General features: G+C 47.0%; 1 protein-coding gene across 1 annotated transcript; it reads right to left on the bottom strand.

Moving 5' to 3' along the window:
• Positions 1–5,389: 5,389 nt before the first annotated feature.
• HECTD3 (HECT domain E3 ubiquitin protein ligase 3) lies at positions 5,390–15,090 on the bottom strand. The gene is made up of 21 exons (XM_016123504.2): positions 14,504–15,090; positions 14,161–14,321; positions 13,812–13,904; positions 13,597–13,732; positions 13,149–13,264; positions 12,955–13,068; positions 12,740–12,822; positions 12,135–12,300; positions 11,831–11,912; positions 11,033–11,215; positions 10,829–10,881; positions 10,582–10,646; positions 10,320–10,423; positions 9,959–10,078; positions 9,757–9,846; positions 8,612–8,818; positions 8,231–8,360; positions 8,057–8,131; positions 7,853–7,934; positions 7,652–7,723; positions 5,390–7,485 (listed from the first exon to the last, which is right to left on the bottom strand). The coding sequence occupies exons 1-21, from the start codon at positions 14,870–14,872 to the stop codon at positions 7,401–7,403; spliced, it is 2,586 nt and encodes an 861-aa protein (XP_015978990.1). The 5' UTR covers positions 14,873–15,090; the 3' UTR covers positions 5,390–7,400.
• Positions 15,091–15,099: the final 9 nt, after the last annotated feature.

Below are 15,099 nucleotides of genomic sequence, written 5' to 3' on the forward strand. Positions count from 1 at the left end.
GCAGAAGCCTTGAGAATTACAGCATGGTTCTGAGGTAAGAACTAGTTACTGAGTAAGGACAGCATTCAAACCCATATCTAGCATCAGTTTTTAAATGCTCATGTTTAAATTAGCAAATGGTTTCAGGGAACTAGAGGACTTTCTCCTCTAATTGAGGAAGCAGTTGAGGGATTACTTCATTTAAATTCACTTTAAATTGTTTTCTTAGGGCAGTGGTTCTCAAACTTTTTGGTCTCTGGGCACTTACCACTCTTAAAAATTATTGGGTCCCCTGAAGAACTTTTGTTTATGTGGATTATATTTATTGACACTTGCCATATTAAAAATTTAAACTGATAAATTTTAAAAAATTTATTTTTTAAATTAAAAATAAAACCACTACAAGGGTAACATAAATAACATTTTTATGAAAACATATTATTGTGTTTTCAAAACAAAACATTTAGTGAGAAAAATGCCATCACTTCACCTTTATATAGGTCTAATGTGTGGCTAAATAGAAAACCATTGGATTCTTTCATCAGAAGTGATACATTGTTTGGGATGAATTACATGATGAAAACCTGACATCACACAGATATGTAATTGGAAAAGAGATATTTTAATAGCCTTGTAGGTATTGTAAATACTTGTTGTGGATATTCTTCTTTGATAATATACCAAAACTCAGTAAGCGGTAGTTTGTTAAAGATTAGTTGCAATGTAGAATCATATCAATAAATATTTTGTACTCTGTTATAATACTTGCTCTTTGGACATTTACCTGTGCATGATCTTGCAACGTGATGCATCAATCATTTGCAAAATATTGGTTTACTGAGTTATACAGATCTTCTTGATGTTGACTCATTATACTATACAATATTTTAAAATTCACATTTGTTAATATCTCATCGGAAAAGTTCTTAAATACTGGAAAGCTGGCAAACTTATGATGACAAATACAAGTTTTCCAAACTTCTGATTTTCTCTTGAAAGCTCAAATATTATTGTTGGCAACAAATACTGTTAGTGGCTCCTTGAAGTGATTGGCTTACTTCATTCGTTTTGATAAATTGTTAGTCACAGTTTGTCAATTGTTCTTTTAAGTAAATATAGTGTTCTTTGAAAAAAGCAGTAGTTCACAAATCAAACAGGCACGCAAGTGCTCTTCCTGGAGACCATCATACTTCTTTAGTAAGCACAGAAGTATTGTATGTGTTCTTCCTATTTCATCACATGGAATATTAAAAATATGTGTACCCAAGGACCAAGATTTAATAAAATTATTGCTTCACAAAGACATTCTTAAGTGAAACTTACTTTGCTTTATTGTTATTTTTATTTTTATTGCACGTATGTGGCAGCGACAAATACAATGACTATTAGTGCAGTCTGGAATCACTACTTTGATTCATACTAAAGCAACAGCAGTTTTACCCACCATTGCAATGCAAATATTAATATAATGAATGGGCAAATAACGTTTTAATATTATTATAAAAATAGTTTTGACCTGGCAGATTCCCTGAAAGTTTCTCAGGGACTCCCAGAGGTCCATGGAGCATATATTAAGAACTGTTGCCTTATGGATTCCTTCTTTCTGGCTCCCACTGCTTCTACTTATATTAAGGCACTCACCACAGAGGATTGTTGTCCTCTTTTTCATGTCTTCTCTATCACACTGAGAGCTCTTTGAAGACAAAAGCTATATCTTATTTGCTTCTCCGTCTCCAGGTCCTAATAGGACCTGGGACATGCTAAGTAAATACTAGTGAATGAATTAAAAATTTCTCATAGATTTTTCCTTGACCTCCCATTTGGTGGTGGGAAAATTGGGCTGAGGGCCTGAGTCACTGACATCTCTTTTTCTGAACAATTCCTTCTTACAAAGTCAATCCATATAATTATCCTTCATGCCTAGCCTCATCCTTATTATTTATTTATTAATTATATGGGAAATAGTTAATAAATGCTTATTGAACACAAGGCTGTTCTGCTCACATTTCTTCCCCAAGGGACATTTGTGTGTATGTGTTTGTCTGTAGTGGGGGAATAGTTTAAGAAGGTCAGGCTCTAAAGGTCTTTTTGAACTGTGGGAGACAAAAGAAACCTTTCAAAAGTTGGGCCATGGCTCAGAAATACTCTTCCCACGGTCTGCAAGAGAACTCTCTTTGGGAATTTTGCTGGCCATGTCACAATATTCATCTACTCTATTTGGCCATGGACTTGTCAGAGGAGCAGGAAATTATTATTTTTAGAGGGCTGAGTGAAAGATAAAAATGAAAAGAGAAACTCTATTTTGGCAACCAAGTGCAGGTCCTAAAATATTTGTGTTTTGTTTTTGTACCTAAGCCCAGCAGTTGCTTGATATAGTCAGAAGTTAAAGAACAAATGGTGCTACAGTGTTTACCTAAAGAGCTTGGAAAGAACCTTCAGTAACTAGGACTTCAATATTTCCTTTCAAGCACATAGAATTTTTATTGTTAGTGCAATAAAAAGTCAGAATCTGGACATTTATGCTCTAAACGGATGGGTCACTTTTTAAAATAAGTGATGGGTGTTTTTTCCTCTTTTATTGAAAACAAAACTTCAGATAGCTACTTTTTCTTGTTTTTAAATTAGAAAATATGGTTTATGGGCCACAGTTCATTTATTTATTAAGCAACTGTTTATTGAATGACTACTATGTGCCAAGGACAGTTTTAGGCTCTTAGAATATATTAGTGAACAAAAAAGTATCCACCCTTCATCCTAACAGGGAAAGGCAGCATAAATTATAAAGAAGTTTAAATTATGAATGAATAAACTGTGCAGTATATTAACAGGTGATAAGTCTTTTGGGAATAAGAAAAAGTTAGGCAGGAAGGAGGGGCAGGGAGAGGGAAATCACCACAATGACAGCTATAAAGTCTTAGAGTTTTATAGAGGTTATTGAAACTTGGGACTTATATCTCATTTAAATCTTTCTATAACGTTCTATCTAATAAATTTAGAAGCAAATACAAAAAGAACAGATGACATCAGTAAAAATGGTGATCCTCCAAAAATTCTCTCCTCCCTAAAAGAACTGAGAATACTGTCAAAATGTCAGAATCAGCTTTTTTGAATGTTCATCACGAGCAGTGAATCATATCACTTCTTTGTGTTGGTGATTAGTCACTACAAATCTCTTATTTAGTTCATATACAGATAGCAAAAAAATGTATTTGTGTTGTTTCCTTGTCTCCCAGTGATAAACCCATGTGACATTTAAAAAAAAAATGAGTAATTGAGAATTGGCCAATGAAATGAAAGTGTAGCAAAGAAATGGAAGATGATAATACTGGAAGTGAAATTCAAATTGAACACAAATGGAGTTATAGACGAAACAGATGATCATGAGAATGTTGACACAACTGTCATGAGAAAGTATAGCTATGCAGCCAGAGGAACTTAGTGAAGACAACCTTATCTACGTAAATGAGGAAAGTGGTTGTGACAAAAAGGACGAAGATGTCCCAGAGGCAGCCATGCCAGCAAAAACACTTCACATTTCATAAAATGTGCAAAGAATAAAATGTTGGAGCTGATCCAAACTTAAAAGAGTATGACAGTTCATCGAGGCATATTGAAGATACTTTTTCCGTAAGACAAGAAAAAAGAGGCAAGCACCGTTCAAACTACTCATTAAGTTTTTACAAAAGAAAAAATTTGATTCTCAATTTCTCTAAATGCTTCAGATTACAATGTACTAAATAGTACTTCTACTATTTTTTCCACTTCCCTATATATTTATAAGTGACAGAGAATTTTTAATCTTTGACAAAAATTTTAAAGATCATGGAACAATGGTAATTTCTCCCATTGACTATTAAGATATCTTTGCTTGGTTTCAACTTGCAGGTTCATTTTTACAGTCTGGCACTACCACACTGTGCAAAATGAGGATTTCTTACATATAAAAAATTTAGCATGTGAAAAGGTAGCATTTTAAATCACTGGTAAAAGAATAGGTACTTCAAAAAAGGAAGCTGAGGACATTGGTTAATGGCTAGTAGGTAGTCAAGCTAGGACATGGATACAGGCAAGGTAACTAGATATTGTGCTCTTAACTAATATTTTAGATTGCCTTCCCCTGGTCTATATCCAATACATGGTTTTTTCCATAAAGATTTTGAATTCGTAAAATTAAAAAGTTTGTACATTAGGAAAGAACTTTAATGAAATTAAATGGCAAAGTACAGACTAGGAAAATATTTGCAACATTTGACATAACAAAGGGGTTAATATAGAGGTTACAGCACCTTAGTTACCAAGTCAGCAGACTTTGGAGCTGGCAGACCACCATCCAAATCCTAGCTTCATCACTTACTACTTATGTGACCCTGAGCAAGTTATTTAATTTGTCTTTGCTCTAGGTTTCTCCTCTGAAAATGGGCATCATAATAGTACGTACTTCATAGAGTTGTTCAGAAGATAAAGTAATAGATGTACAGCACTTAGCACAGTGCCTTGCTGTGCTTATTATTTTAGGACTATGCAAAGATTGTTACAAATCAATAAGAAAAGTATAATCAAACCAATATAAAACTGGACAAAAATACATAAAAGGCAGTTCTTAAAGAAGAAAACATAAAAGAAAAATGATTGCTCAGTATAGTCAAATCAATGCAATCATACCATTTTTTCAGTGCATTAAATTGTCAAAAATATGTTCAAGTGTTAATGCTCAAGGCTGGTAAAAGTTTAGGACATAAACACTACAGGGAGTGGAAATTGATACAATTTGGCAGTTCGATGAAGTGATTTTAGGAAGTTATTCTAAGGCGATAATCAGATATACAAGGATATATGCATGAGAATATTTTTTGTAACATTTGTAGTTTTCAATATGAAAATTTATAAGCAATCTTAATGTCCATCTGTAGAGGGTTTTAAATGAATAAACATGAAAATTCCTTACAATGTAATACAATACAGCCAATAAAAATAATGGTTAAAACAAGTATCCTGCTCCTCCCAGTGACCATTGTTTCCTCCTTGAATTACTGCCTGCCTCGAGTCTCCCTCTCGGCTCATTTTCTACACAGCTGCCAAAGGGATATTTAATCATGTCACTCCCTTGCTTGATGCTTTCATGGCTGCTCATTGCAAAATAAGGCTGGAGTCTCTTTTCTCTTCCCTTCACACTTCAGTAACACAGGATTCAACATGCTTCTCAGCTGGCTTTTGTGCCTAGTTATTTTCCATAAGGATTTAGCATTCCATTGAGCCCCAATGGTTAGAATCATCCTGTTTGTCTTCTAACAATTCCCTTCATTTCTCCTTTGGAGCTCTTATACACTTTATCAAATGTTATGTATGCAATGGTTTATTTAATATAGGTCTCTCTAATTAGAGTTTAAATCCCAAGAAGGCAAAAATTATCTGTTTAGCCACCATTTTATCCACGGCACCTAGTACAGTGCTGACATAGGTGCTCCATGCATTCACTCAATGATTAAATGAAAAGCAAGCTACAAAATATACAGTGTGAGTCTAATTTGTTAAAAGAGGAACCAGGCTCCTCTGACAGGTACCAAACACAGAAACAGACTACTGCTTCCAGGCTGGCACTGGCCAGGTCCTTCCCAGGGAAAAGAGAACAGGAAGGGGTGCCTCAGATGGGCGGGAACTTGCTGGGAAAAGCCGAGCTTGATGGGAGTGGTGGCCTCTGTGGCTCCTGCCCCTTAAACTACCTGGGCCAGAAGGGTCTGCCAGAGGAAGGGGCATAATCTGTGGACCATCCGAGGTGCAGAGATTGGGAAATTTCAAAATGAGGGATGGGGAGGAGAGGATAAGAGAGGAGGCTCAGTTGGGATGTTAGAGATAAGCCCCCTGGATATAGGGTGTGCATAGCTGGGGGTATGGGGGTGTGGGAAGGGCCCAGGCGCCAGAGGCCAGATTTCCAGGCAGGGCAGCCTCAGGGGACTACATGGGGAAACCATGGGAGAGTGACCTCAGGTAGGCCACTTCACTTAGGACTGTGCTTGAGGGTGACTGCTCGCTATCAGGGTGAGGGGACTGTTTCCACATGAGGTCTCTCCCTGGACACTTGTTCTTAAAGATTGCACCTCAGCTTTGTGGCAACTGGAGATGGCATGAAAGTGGGTAGCAAGGCTGCTGTCTCCTCTTCTGTAAAAATCCCGACTTGGATGACTTTATCAGCCATCTCAGAGTTTTGTCTTCTATGATGTCAAATTCTTCTCATTTCATCCTTCAAATCACCATGCCCATCTCAGAAAATGGATGCTAGGCCAGCTTTTTGTCCCCTTCTGAGTATTGGGAGTCCTTATTTCCCTGCTGAGCTACAGATTTAATGTTTGCCACTAAAAAACCCACCACTGCTGCTTGATACACATTTCCTGGCTACTGAAGTCCTGGAAAAACCTTCTCTAACATCCCTCAGGAGCCTAATGAACACATTCTGGTGGAATGAATTCATCCATTTATTCAACTTTCCCACATGCAAAACATTCTTTGATGGAGTGTCATGGAGGCCCTTAGGGAGAGAGGGGTGGGGCAAAGAGGTACATAAGGCCTAGAAGCAGATTTAAAGTGTAGGCTATAGTTTAGTGTTAGGTAAAAATGAACTATTGAAGATTTCAGAGAGGACATAACTGGCCTTAACTTGTGCAAAATCTTGGGAGTGAGACAGAAGATTGGGAATCAGGCTGGAGGTGATGGAGAAGTGATTAATGTGGGGCAGTAGGAGCAGTAAAGATTTAATGCTGAGTATAGGTTCTGAGCCAGGGAAGGTAGTGGCACTTCCTCAGTTGAGACTGGGCTGGAGGAGGGAGGAGAGGTCATACCTTGGGTATGGAGGGAGAGGAGGAAAAGACCATTCATTATGTAAGGGGTGGGGGCAGGTGCTCAGTTGTTGCTTCATTCTTGGGGCAGGCAACCAAGGAGGATGACCATCACTCCCTATCAGTTTCTGGCACCTTATGTGGGGAGGAGCCTCCACCATCCATCAAAATTTTTAGTTTTGAGTCCTAGCTGAAGACAGAGAAAAACAAGGAGAAAAAAAAGGAGAAGCCAAAAACTGTAAATAAAGTCCACAGGCTGGGGAGGTAGAAGGCTCCCTTCAAGTAGCTCAGGCCTGGCAGCTTGTGCTGGGCTTGTGGAAGGTTCCCTCTCAGAGAGGCTAAATAATCCAGAAAGCAAGCCCAAGCACGCATAGGGCTTGTGGGTCTGTGGGGCTTGGCCACCACTGTCAATTCACTGCCCCCACTCCAACTGCACACGGGGGCTGCATTGCATGCACTGGCTTTTTTCTGAGTGCCGTCAACTCATGTCCAGAGTGACAGTGCAGACCCACACTTGTCCAGGGAAGGTGTCTTGCCATGGGCGAGGCCTAGTGGGACCCTGCTGGCCGGTGGCTGCTTCCTGGCGCCGACTCACTCCTCCCAAGGACTCATGTCGGTGTCAATGGCCACGCAGTTGTATGCGGCATAGCGGAGCTTCTCCTCGCACACCTTGGCGCTGTGGCAGGGGGAAGGGGAGACAGGGTGTTGGTCAGCGCCAGAGGTAGAGGCCCCTTTGACACTACCTGGGGCGATGGGGCTCCAATGTGCGCTGCCGCACTTCACCCTAGGATGCCACCCCACTCCCACTTCCCCTTCTCTAGGCTTGGACCTAAGAAACCCACCTAGCATAGTGCGGCAGGAAGAGGGTGCTGGAGCAGGTGGAAGACTCAGGCAGTGCGTCTGTGGTCTCGTAGCTGAAGTAGTGAAGGAGCCACAGATTAGGAAGAAATGTAGTGGCACAGGACAGGGGTCTGACATGTACGTGTGTTGGGGGAGGGCAGAAAGCCGGCCACAGCCCCGCCAGACCTCTCCTCCGCACTCACCCCAGCTTGTCTGGGTAGATGTAGATCCGTGCAGGCAGACGGCTGCGGCCAGTGACAAAGCGTAGGAAGCGGCTCCGGTCCTCTGGATGGAGAAGGAAATCAGTGCCCGCGCTGGTGGTGGCGGAGGTTCTACAACTTCCAGCCGACCTCTCTATCCCACAAGTGGAGTCGAACCCAGGTATTACTCTGCCCTCTTCCACTGACCATTGGTAAAGTTGTTCAGCGCCTCCCAGAAATATTGCACCCGTGTGTCAGATGGCTCGAAGTCCTCAAACCGGGCTGATGGGGATGGTGACAAGACCAGAATTCATTCTTGCATCCTGACAAACACAGCCCCTAAGCATCACCCCCACACTGTGCTGCCCTGCTCCAACTCACTGAGCTTGCGCAGAGCGTCCACAGTGACTTCTGGGTCCCCGCACACCTTCTTCTCTAACTCTTGCCAGGTCAGCAAGTCCAGCACAGCCTGTGGAACCACCTTCAGCAGACCCGCCTGCATGGCTGCCACCTGGGGAGGAGGGCAAAGGCCTGGCTGGGGAAGAGGGCACAACTCCCAGTTCAGTGTGTGATGGGGCCCCTTGGCCTCCACTCATGAAGATAATGGGGAACATGGTCTTTGCTCAGCACTGGCAGGGATATAGGGAAGAGAGATAGTGGGGGCCAGAGTTCTTGGGACTGGGTACTGGTGGCTTATCAGGCTGGGCTCTGGATACTAGGTGCTGTCTAAAGCTCTCTGTTCTTCTGGCCTGTGGGCAGTACCTGCTCCTTGCTCTCCTCTAGCCGTGCTTTCTGCACCAGTTGGATAAAACGGGAGCGGTCCTCATATCCCACCACGATGCCTGTGCCCCCAGGGATCAGCTCCGCCACCTGCTGGTCACTCAGCACAGTGGTGAATGTTAGCTCCTTCCCAAATTTGAATTCGAATGTCTCCTTGTCCATTCCTTCCATTACTTCCAGAAGTTTCACCTAGGGGTTGGAGAGAGGTAGGAAGGTCAGCTTTTCATGGTGGCAACAGCCATTGTTTTTCGTTAAGATGCCCGCAGGGAAGCAGGAGAGATAGGCAAGGCAGTCCCCATGCAGGCCATGAGGAAAGTGATGGGGTCAGTACAAGGCTGTGAAAGCATCAGAACAACATGCAACCAGGCTGGGAGGCCAGGGAAGGCATCCTGGAGGAAATGGCATCTATGCTGAGACCCAGATGATGGCTGGGAGTTGGCTGGGCCACAAGGAAGTTAAGAGAGAGAACATCTTGGAAAAAGGTAGAAAGAGCAAAAGCCTTGAGGAATCTGGCTGGAACCTAAAGGTGAACCAAGTAGCCATATACACAAGGGTCATGCCTTTTTGGATTTTGCATTCTATCCTAAGCCCAGGGTGGAGCTATTGAAGGGTTTAAAGGAGGAGAGTGAAATGAAATTACTCTGGTTGCTGGAGATCAGATGGATAAGAATAGAGACAGGGACATTAGCTTTTTTAGTTAGTGGCTGGGTCAGAAAGGAAGGTAGCCTGAACCAGGGGGATAGCAGTAAGATGGGCGAAGTGGACAGATTCCAGATGGAGATGTGACAAAAGGAGGGAGGTGAGGTAGAAGAACTAAAGGCTGACCCTGAGGGCCTTGGTAGGGAGACAGGAGGGCAGTGGTGCCATTCTGAGACAGGGAGCCCGGTGAGATGAAGCTTGAGGTGCCATCATGGGGGCAGATGCATATATGGCCCCAGGCTTCAGAGAGAGGCTAGGGCTGGAGGTAAGGATTTAGGGGTCACCGAAATAGAGAGAGTAGTTGAAACCGTGGGAGTAGATGGGAATGGAGAGGGAGTATGTGTGTGATAACAGGTTCAGGACTGGTTTGGGAAATAGCAACTTTCAGGGACTAGGCAGAGGAAACACTGGCTCCAAGCCCTACTCACCAGCACAGAGTCCACAGCTGGGAAGTCCTTGCTCCAGCTCACCTCCTCACCAGAGAGCTGCTTCCACACGAAACCAGGCAGAGCCAAGACCTGTGGGACAAATACTCGCTACTGTCTTCTGACCCTGTGCTTCTTGGGTTTGGTTGGCTCTTCCTTCCAGGGGCCAGGGCTGATCTGACAGGATGTAGATTAGGATACTCACCAGGAACTCCTTACCCCGAAGGGCAGCCCCCATCAGCTGTCCGATCCACTCGTACTTGGCAAAGTCTCGGCAGGAGGGGTTGGGCACATACATGTCCCGGGCCTCACCTGTGCCATTGCCCTGCCCCCAGAGACAGAGCTGTCAGCATGGCATGGGTTAGATCTTACCTTGTTGCCTGAGATTCCCCAAAGACTTTTTGAACATCTTTCACTGGGGGCTCCCAATGACCCTTCTGAATGTATAATGGTTCCTCCATCCTTGTCTGCCTCAGGCAATTAGTCCTTCTTCTGCCCTGTCTCTATCTCTGCCTGGTACCTGGGGGTTTGCAGACACAGAGCAGCAGAAACTCCTGGGAGCTTACCTGGTTGGCCGTGCGCACAAAGAAGGGCAGAGGTACAGGGGTGGCCGCCGAACTAGGGCACAGCTCTTCTGACATGTCCGCCAAGCTGTCTCGGAAGCCGCCCCCTGAAGTGACAGACAGTGTCCTCAGATGAGGCACTCAAGAGCCCAGCCTCCATAATGGGGTAATAAGCAGGTCCCCTATCTTGGTTAGCTGGTGGCCCCAGAAACCTCTACTGCTCTAACTAGGGCAGGACCCTTAGTATCCTCCCTTATGGACTCACCTTGGTCAATGATGCCTTCTGCAATGAATTTACACTCCCACCACTGGTCATAGCGCATGGGCCACCTGTGAGCAGGGGTCGGCCTCTGTCATCATGCTGGGCCAGGGCTCAGGATGATTCACCAGCCCAGATACCAGTGCAGAGTAGGGGCAACAGAGGAAGTAATAATGAGGGGTGCCAGAGACAGTGTGTGGGTGTACATGTGTATATGTCTGCTGTGAACAAGTCCCTCACCCTCATGCCATACCTGTAGTCCAGGGGCTTTTCATACTTGTCAGAAGGCTTGAGGCCTTCATAAACCTGGGGGCAGGGGAAAGGGGAGGGAGCTGTAGGAAAGTCTGTGTCAAGACCGGGCTCTACTCTTACCCAAAGACCTTGCTCAGGTCCTTCTTGGCTCAGCTCCCTAGCACCCTTACTGCCCTCCCTCAGTCCGACCCCAGATAGTCCAGACCTGGGTGAAGACCGCATTCTTGCAGGCAGGGTCCCTTAAGGGGCAGGCACGGTGTTCCATGGCAAGGCGCCGGTTGATGTACAGGCGTGGCATAAAGCTGGGCTTGCTGCTCTCTGAGTCACGCAGGCACTGGGCCACCAGGCCCGGCCGCTGTCGTGACAGCAGCAGGAACTGCTTCACTTGCTGGTGAGAAGAGGTAGTTAGCTTCTGTCTAGGCTTTCCTCTTTGCTTGGACCCAATTCCACTACCATTCCAGTCTAAGCCTAGTCCATCTCGGTCCTTGCTTCCAGTTCTTCCCTTAGTCAAGCCACTAGGGGGAGCTTTCTAAAACAAAAAATTCCAACTTTTTCTTTATCTTACTTAAAACCTTTCCAGTGGCTCCACTGACCTGGAACAAAGTCCCCGCTTCGCAGCCTGGCCCACAGTGCTCTCTACTGCCAGGGCCTACTTCCTGCCCACCCCCTCTCAGCCTCATTCCCATGCCATTCTCACATCTGCCTGAAAGCTTCTCTCACACCATCTACTGCTGCCTAGTAACTCACCTTTTATGCAACCCAACCTATCCATGCTGTCACCTCTCCTCCCCCAGCTTTTATGTATTTCACACCCTACCTGGGGAATAACACCCCAGAGACTAAATTTTGACTATTTATACTTGGCTTTCTTCCTATGAATCCAGAACCCAGTAAAGGTCTAAGCCTAGGGTACGTTTTAAGAACTCTCTGCTGAAGAGTGAATGACTGCATGAGAATAGGGGGAGCACACTGCCAAGTCCAGGGCTGGATGGGCCAGGCTCACCTTAATCACGCTGAAGGTGCCCAGTGTGTGGTCCCAGGCAGGTACCAGGTGGTGCAGGACGCTATCTAGGATCTTTATGAATCTGGGGTGGGTGAATAAAGATAATTGCAGCTAAAGAGTTTGGCATGGATGTAAGATCCCCTCAATCTCCAACACACAGGGACAGGAGAAGCCAGGGCCCAGTAGCTGCTTTGACTCTTGAAGTGGAAGAGCTTACAGTATAAGACCTTGGGGACTTCCTCCACATAGACATAAAAGGCTCAGGAAGGGGGAAAGGGGCCTGCAGGCCCAGGACCACAGCCACCTCTGCAGGAGAACAGCTCTGCGGTACAGTACTTCTGGGTCAGTGCCTTCTAGGCGTGGATATCGCACCAGACTGGTCGGCTGGAACAGGTCTGCATTCAATCCTAGTTCCCGCTGTCTAGAAGACTTGATCTTGACCCCTCGAAGACGCACATCAATCCCATCATCTGGGGGAAGGAGTCAGAGTGAGGTCACTATTGTACCTGCTGCCTCCTAAGCCCTTAAACCTGAAAATGTCTCCTTAATGCTTAGCCTTTTTGTCACCCTTTGCCCCTAGAGACTTAGGACCTTTGGGATTCCCTTCTACTCACTTGATTCTGATTATTATATTCTTTACTGGCTCTTCCATCCACCACTATAACATTAAAAAGCCTGAGGGTCTCAACTCAGTTCCTCTTCCAGGTGAGCTTAACCGCCTCTATAGCTTTAAGGCAGTTCTCTACCTGGTACCTTCCACCTGGCTAAGGCCTCAAAGCTTAAAATCCTGGAGTTAGTTCAGCTATCACCTTCACCTCAACTCCAAGCCCAACTCCTCTCTCCATACTGCCAGCTAGCCCCATCTATACACTGGGACTCCCTTTACCTCCTTATAGCCTTAAGCCCCACCTCGGCACTCGACGATGCGGATCTCGATGATTGGGAGGTGTACTGTCATGTCCTCTAGGACACAGACATCCCCGATTAGGGTCCTGAGGAGACAGATATAAAGCGCTTCGGATACCCCTTGCTGTGATTGCTGGAGTCTCATCCAACCTTCTAAGCTGGGCCAGGCCCCATTGCTGGGATTATGCCCCACCTCCCACCCAGGCCAGCTTGCTCACTCGTCAATGCTCACGTCACTCAGCTTCTTCAGGTTGTCCCCTTCGCCCCCATAGATCACCACCCGCTTAGGCATGAAGTTGTCATCTGTAGTATCGACTGTGAGTAGTAGTTTCCTGGGGGGCAGAGTATGCAAATGGGTCCCTGTACAGAGAGACATGGCTCACCCACCCTGTCCTACTCAGAGTCCACTCACTTGACAATGGTGCCCTTTTTCATGGTAAGCCGCACCCAGTGCTGGCACTGGGATCCATCACTCTCCCAGTAGGTGTCTGCATTGCTGTCTGTCAGGCAGGACACATTGAACTCCTCCTAGGGAGAGACAGAGAGGTGGAGTCTGCATTCACCCCCCAACTCCCTGCACGGGGGTGGGGGGCGGAGGAAGGGAGGAGGGGTGGTGGTGGTGGGAGGGGGAGGTGCTTTGGGTCAGGGAGAACAAGAGAGAAAACACAGTGCAACTGGGTTAAAAGCGCACTGGTATGGGTGGAATTGTCTAGGGGTTTCTATAGGATTTCCAACATGGGGGGCCAGATTGAGTCTGGCCTATGGGGATTCAGGTTTAGCCTCGCTCTAGGGGTGAGGGTTTTGGATTTAGCAAAATGTGACTACATCTTGCTTAGGATGGGAGGATTCCCAGCACCCACCGTGTAGGAGGAAACATCTATGCTCTCCACATACTGCTTCACACTACCCAGGTTCTCATCCTCCTTGCCCAGGTGGTCGTACAAGAAGTGGATCAGGTCCTCGTCGCACTCGTAGGTCCACATCGGTGGCACATAGCTAAGCAACCCCAAGTCCCTAATTAGGTCGGGCCCAGACCTGGGGCTCCTTCCTTCCCATCCCATCCCAGGTCACTCACAGTAATCTCTGTACAGCTTCCGTGTATGCCTCGGCTGGCTGAGGCCTAGATCCGAGGCGATTTGAGTATGTCAGGTCCACCACCTGTTCCCATCTGTGAGTAGAGAGTGGTGGTAGGATGGGGAAACATCAGTGGGTAGCAGAACAATCCCAAACCCTGGAACCTCATCCAGAGCTCTAGCCCCACAGAACTACACCTCTAGAAGACTTACCCCAGTTCCCTTCAAGCCCCGCCCCTTCCTGCCCATGCTCCTGCCTCCGCTCCTTATCCCACCTCTCCCGCCAGACTACTTTCCAACCTCTGGGGGCCAGCTGACTGACAGCAAGCCCCGCCCTTTCAAGTGCTCGACCTAAGCAGCGGGCGGTAGTCGATGCCGAAGAGCTGCTGCTGCCGCTGGAGGTGATCTGGAGTGTCAATGGGTACGAGGCGGGCCCCGCCCTCAGCCGGGCGGCATACCAGCAGCCAGCCTTCGTCCAGTCCGCAGTCGCCCAGGTGCTCTGCCAGCTGGTCCTGCCAGGATGCGCCGGATGGGAACTTCCGTCAGGGAACTGCCCAGTAGCCCGTCCTGCCCAGCCCAAGGCAAAGGGCACCGAACGCAATAAACAGCTCAATAAGGGGAGGGAAGGGGAACAGCCAAGGGCTTCCCTGGCGCTGGGGGTCTTTTGCAGGGCCCAGGGCAGGTCACGACGCACCTTGGTCAGCTTTACCCAGAGCCCGTGGCCATTGCACAGCTCCTCGCCCGTGGTGCGTACGCAGGCGCCGCGCCGCAGCTCAATGCTGTCGCGGGCAGCGCGGAGGGGCCCGGAGCCGGCACCGGGGGCCGGGCCCGAGGCTCCCACACGAAGCCCCAGGCCCTCCGCCTCCCACACCGGCAGCAGCACACGCGACGGTCCCGCCGGGTCCTTGTAAAGCTTGTAGAGCACCTCGCGCGGCACGAAGGCCAGCGCCGCTGGTAGCGGCCTTCCGGCGCGGAGGCTTTGAGCTGCCTCCGCCAGGAAGCGTATTCGTCCCAGAAGCTGCCGTGGGGACTCTAAAGCTGCGCCCGGGCCGGGGCCAGCCATTGCGAAGCGTCAGAAGGAAGCCCAGGGGCAACCCTGTTCCAGGAGCAGCGGCCGCAAAGGCTGGTCGAGCTTCCCACCATACTCTGCCCCGCCTTCGGCCAGCCTTCGCCGTATGTTCTAGACTAAGCGCACCTCACGCTCCTGCAGTATTTATTACCCAGTGTACTCGGATCCGCAACCATATTACCTACCTCTGTGCCTCCCACTCAGCCACCCAGACCCAAGTT

This window comes from Rousettus aegyptiacus, unplaced genomic scaffold (genome assembly GCF_014176215.1).
Source record: "Rousettus aegyptiacus isolate mRouAeg1 unplaced genomic scaffold, mRouAeg1.p scaffold_m13_p_1, whole genome shotgun sequence".
Classification (NCBI taxonomy): domain Eukaryota; kingdom Metazoa; phylum Chordata; class Mammalia; order Chiroptera; family Pteropodidae; genus Rousettus; species Rousettus aegyptiacus.

Excerpts from the sequence above, each read along its gene's own strand:
- HECTD3 (XM_016123504.2), bottom strand. The coding sequence starts at position 14,872 with ATGGCTGGCCCCGGCCCGGGCGCAGCTTTAGAGTCCCCACGGCAGCTT. Across the intron at positions 13,265-13,596 it reads TAGATGTTTCCTCCTACACG|GAGGAGTTCAATGTGTCCTG; the intron begins GTGGGTGCTGGG and ends GTCTCTCCCTAG. Across the intron at positions 11,216-11,830 it reads GCACCTTCAGCGTGATTAAG|CAAGTGAAGCAGTTCCTGCT; the intron begins GTGAGCCTGGCC and ends TCTTCTCACCAG.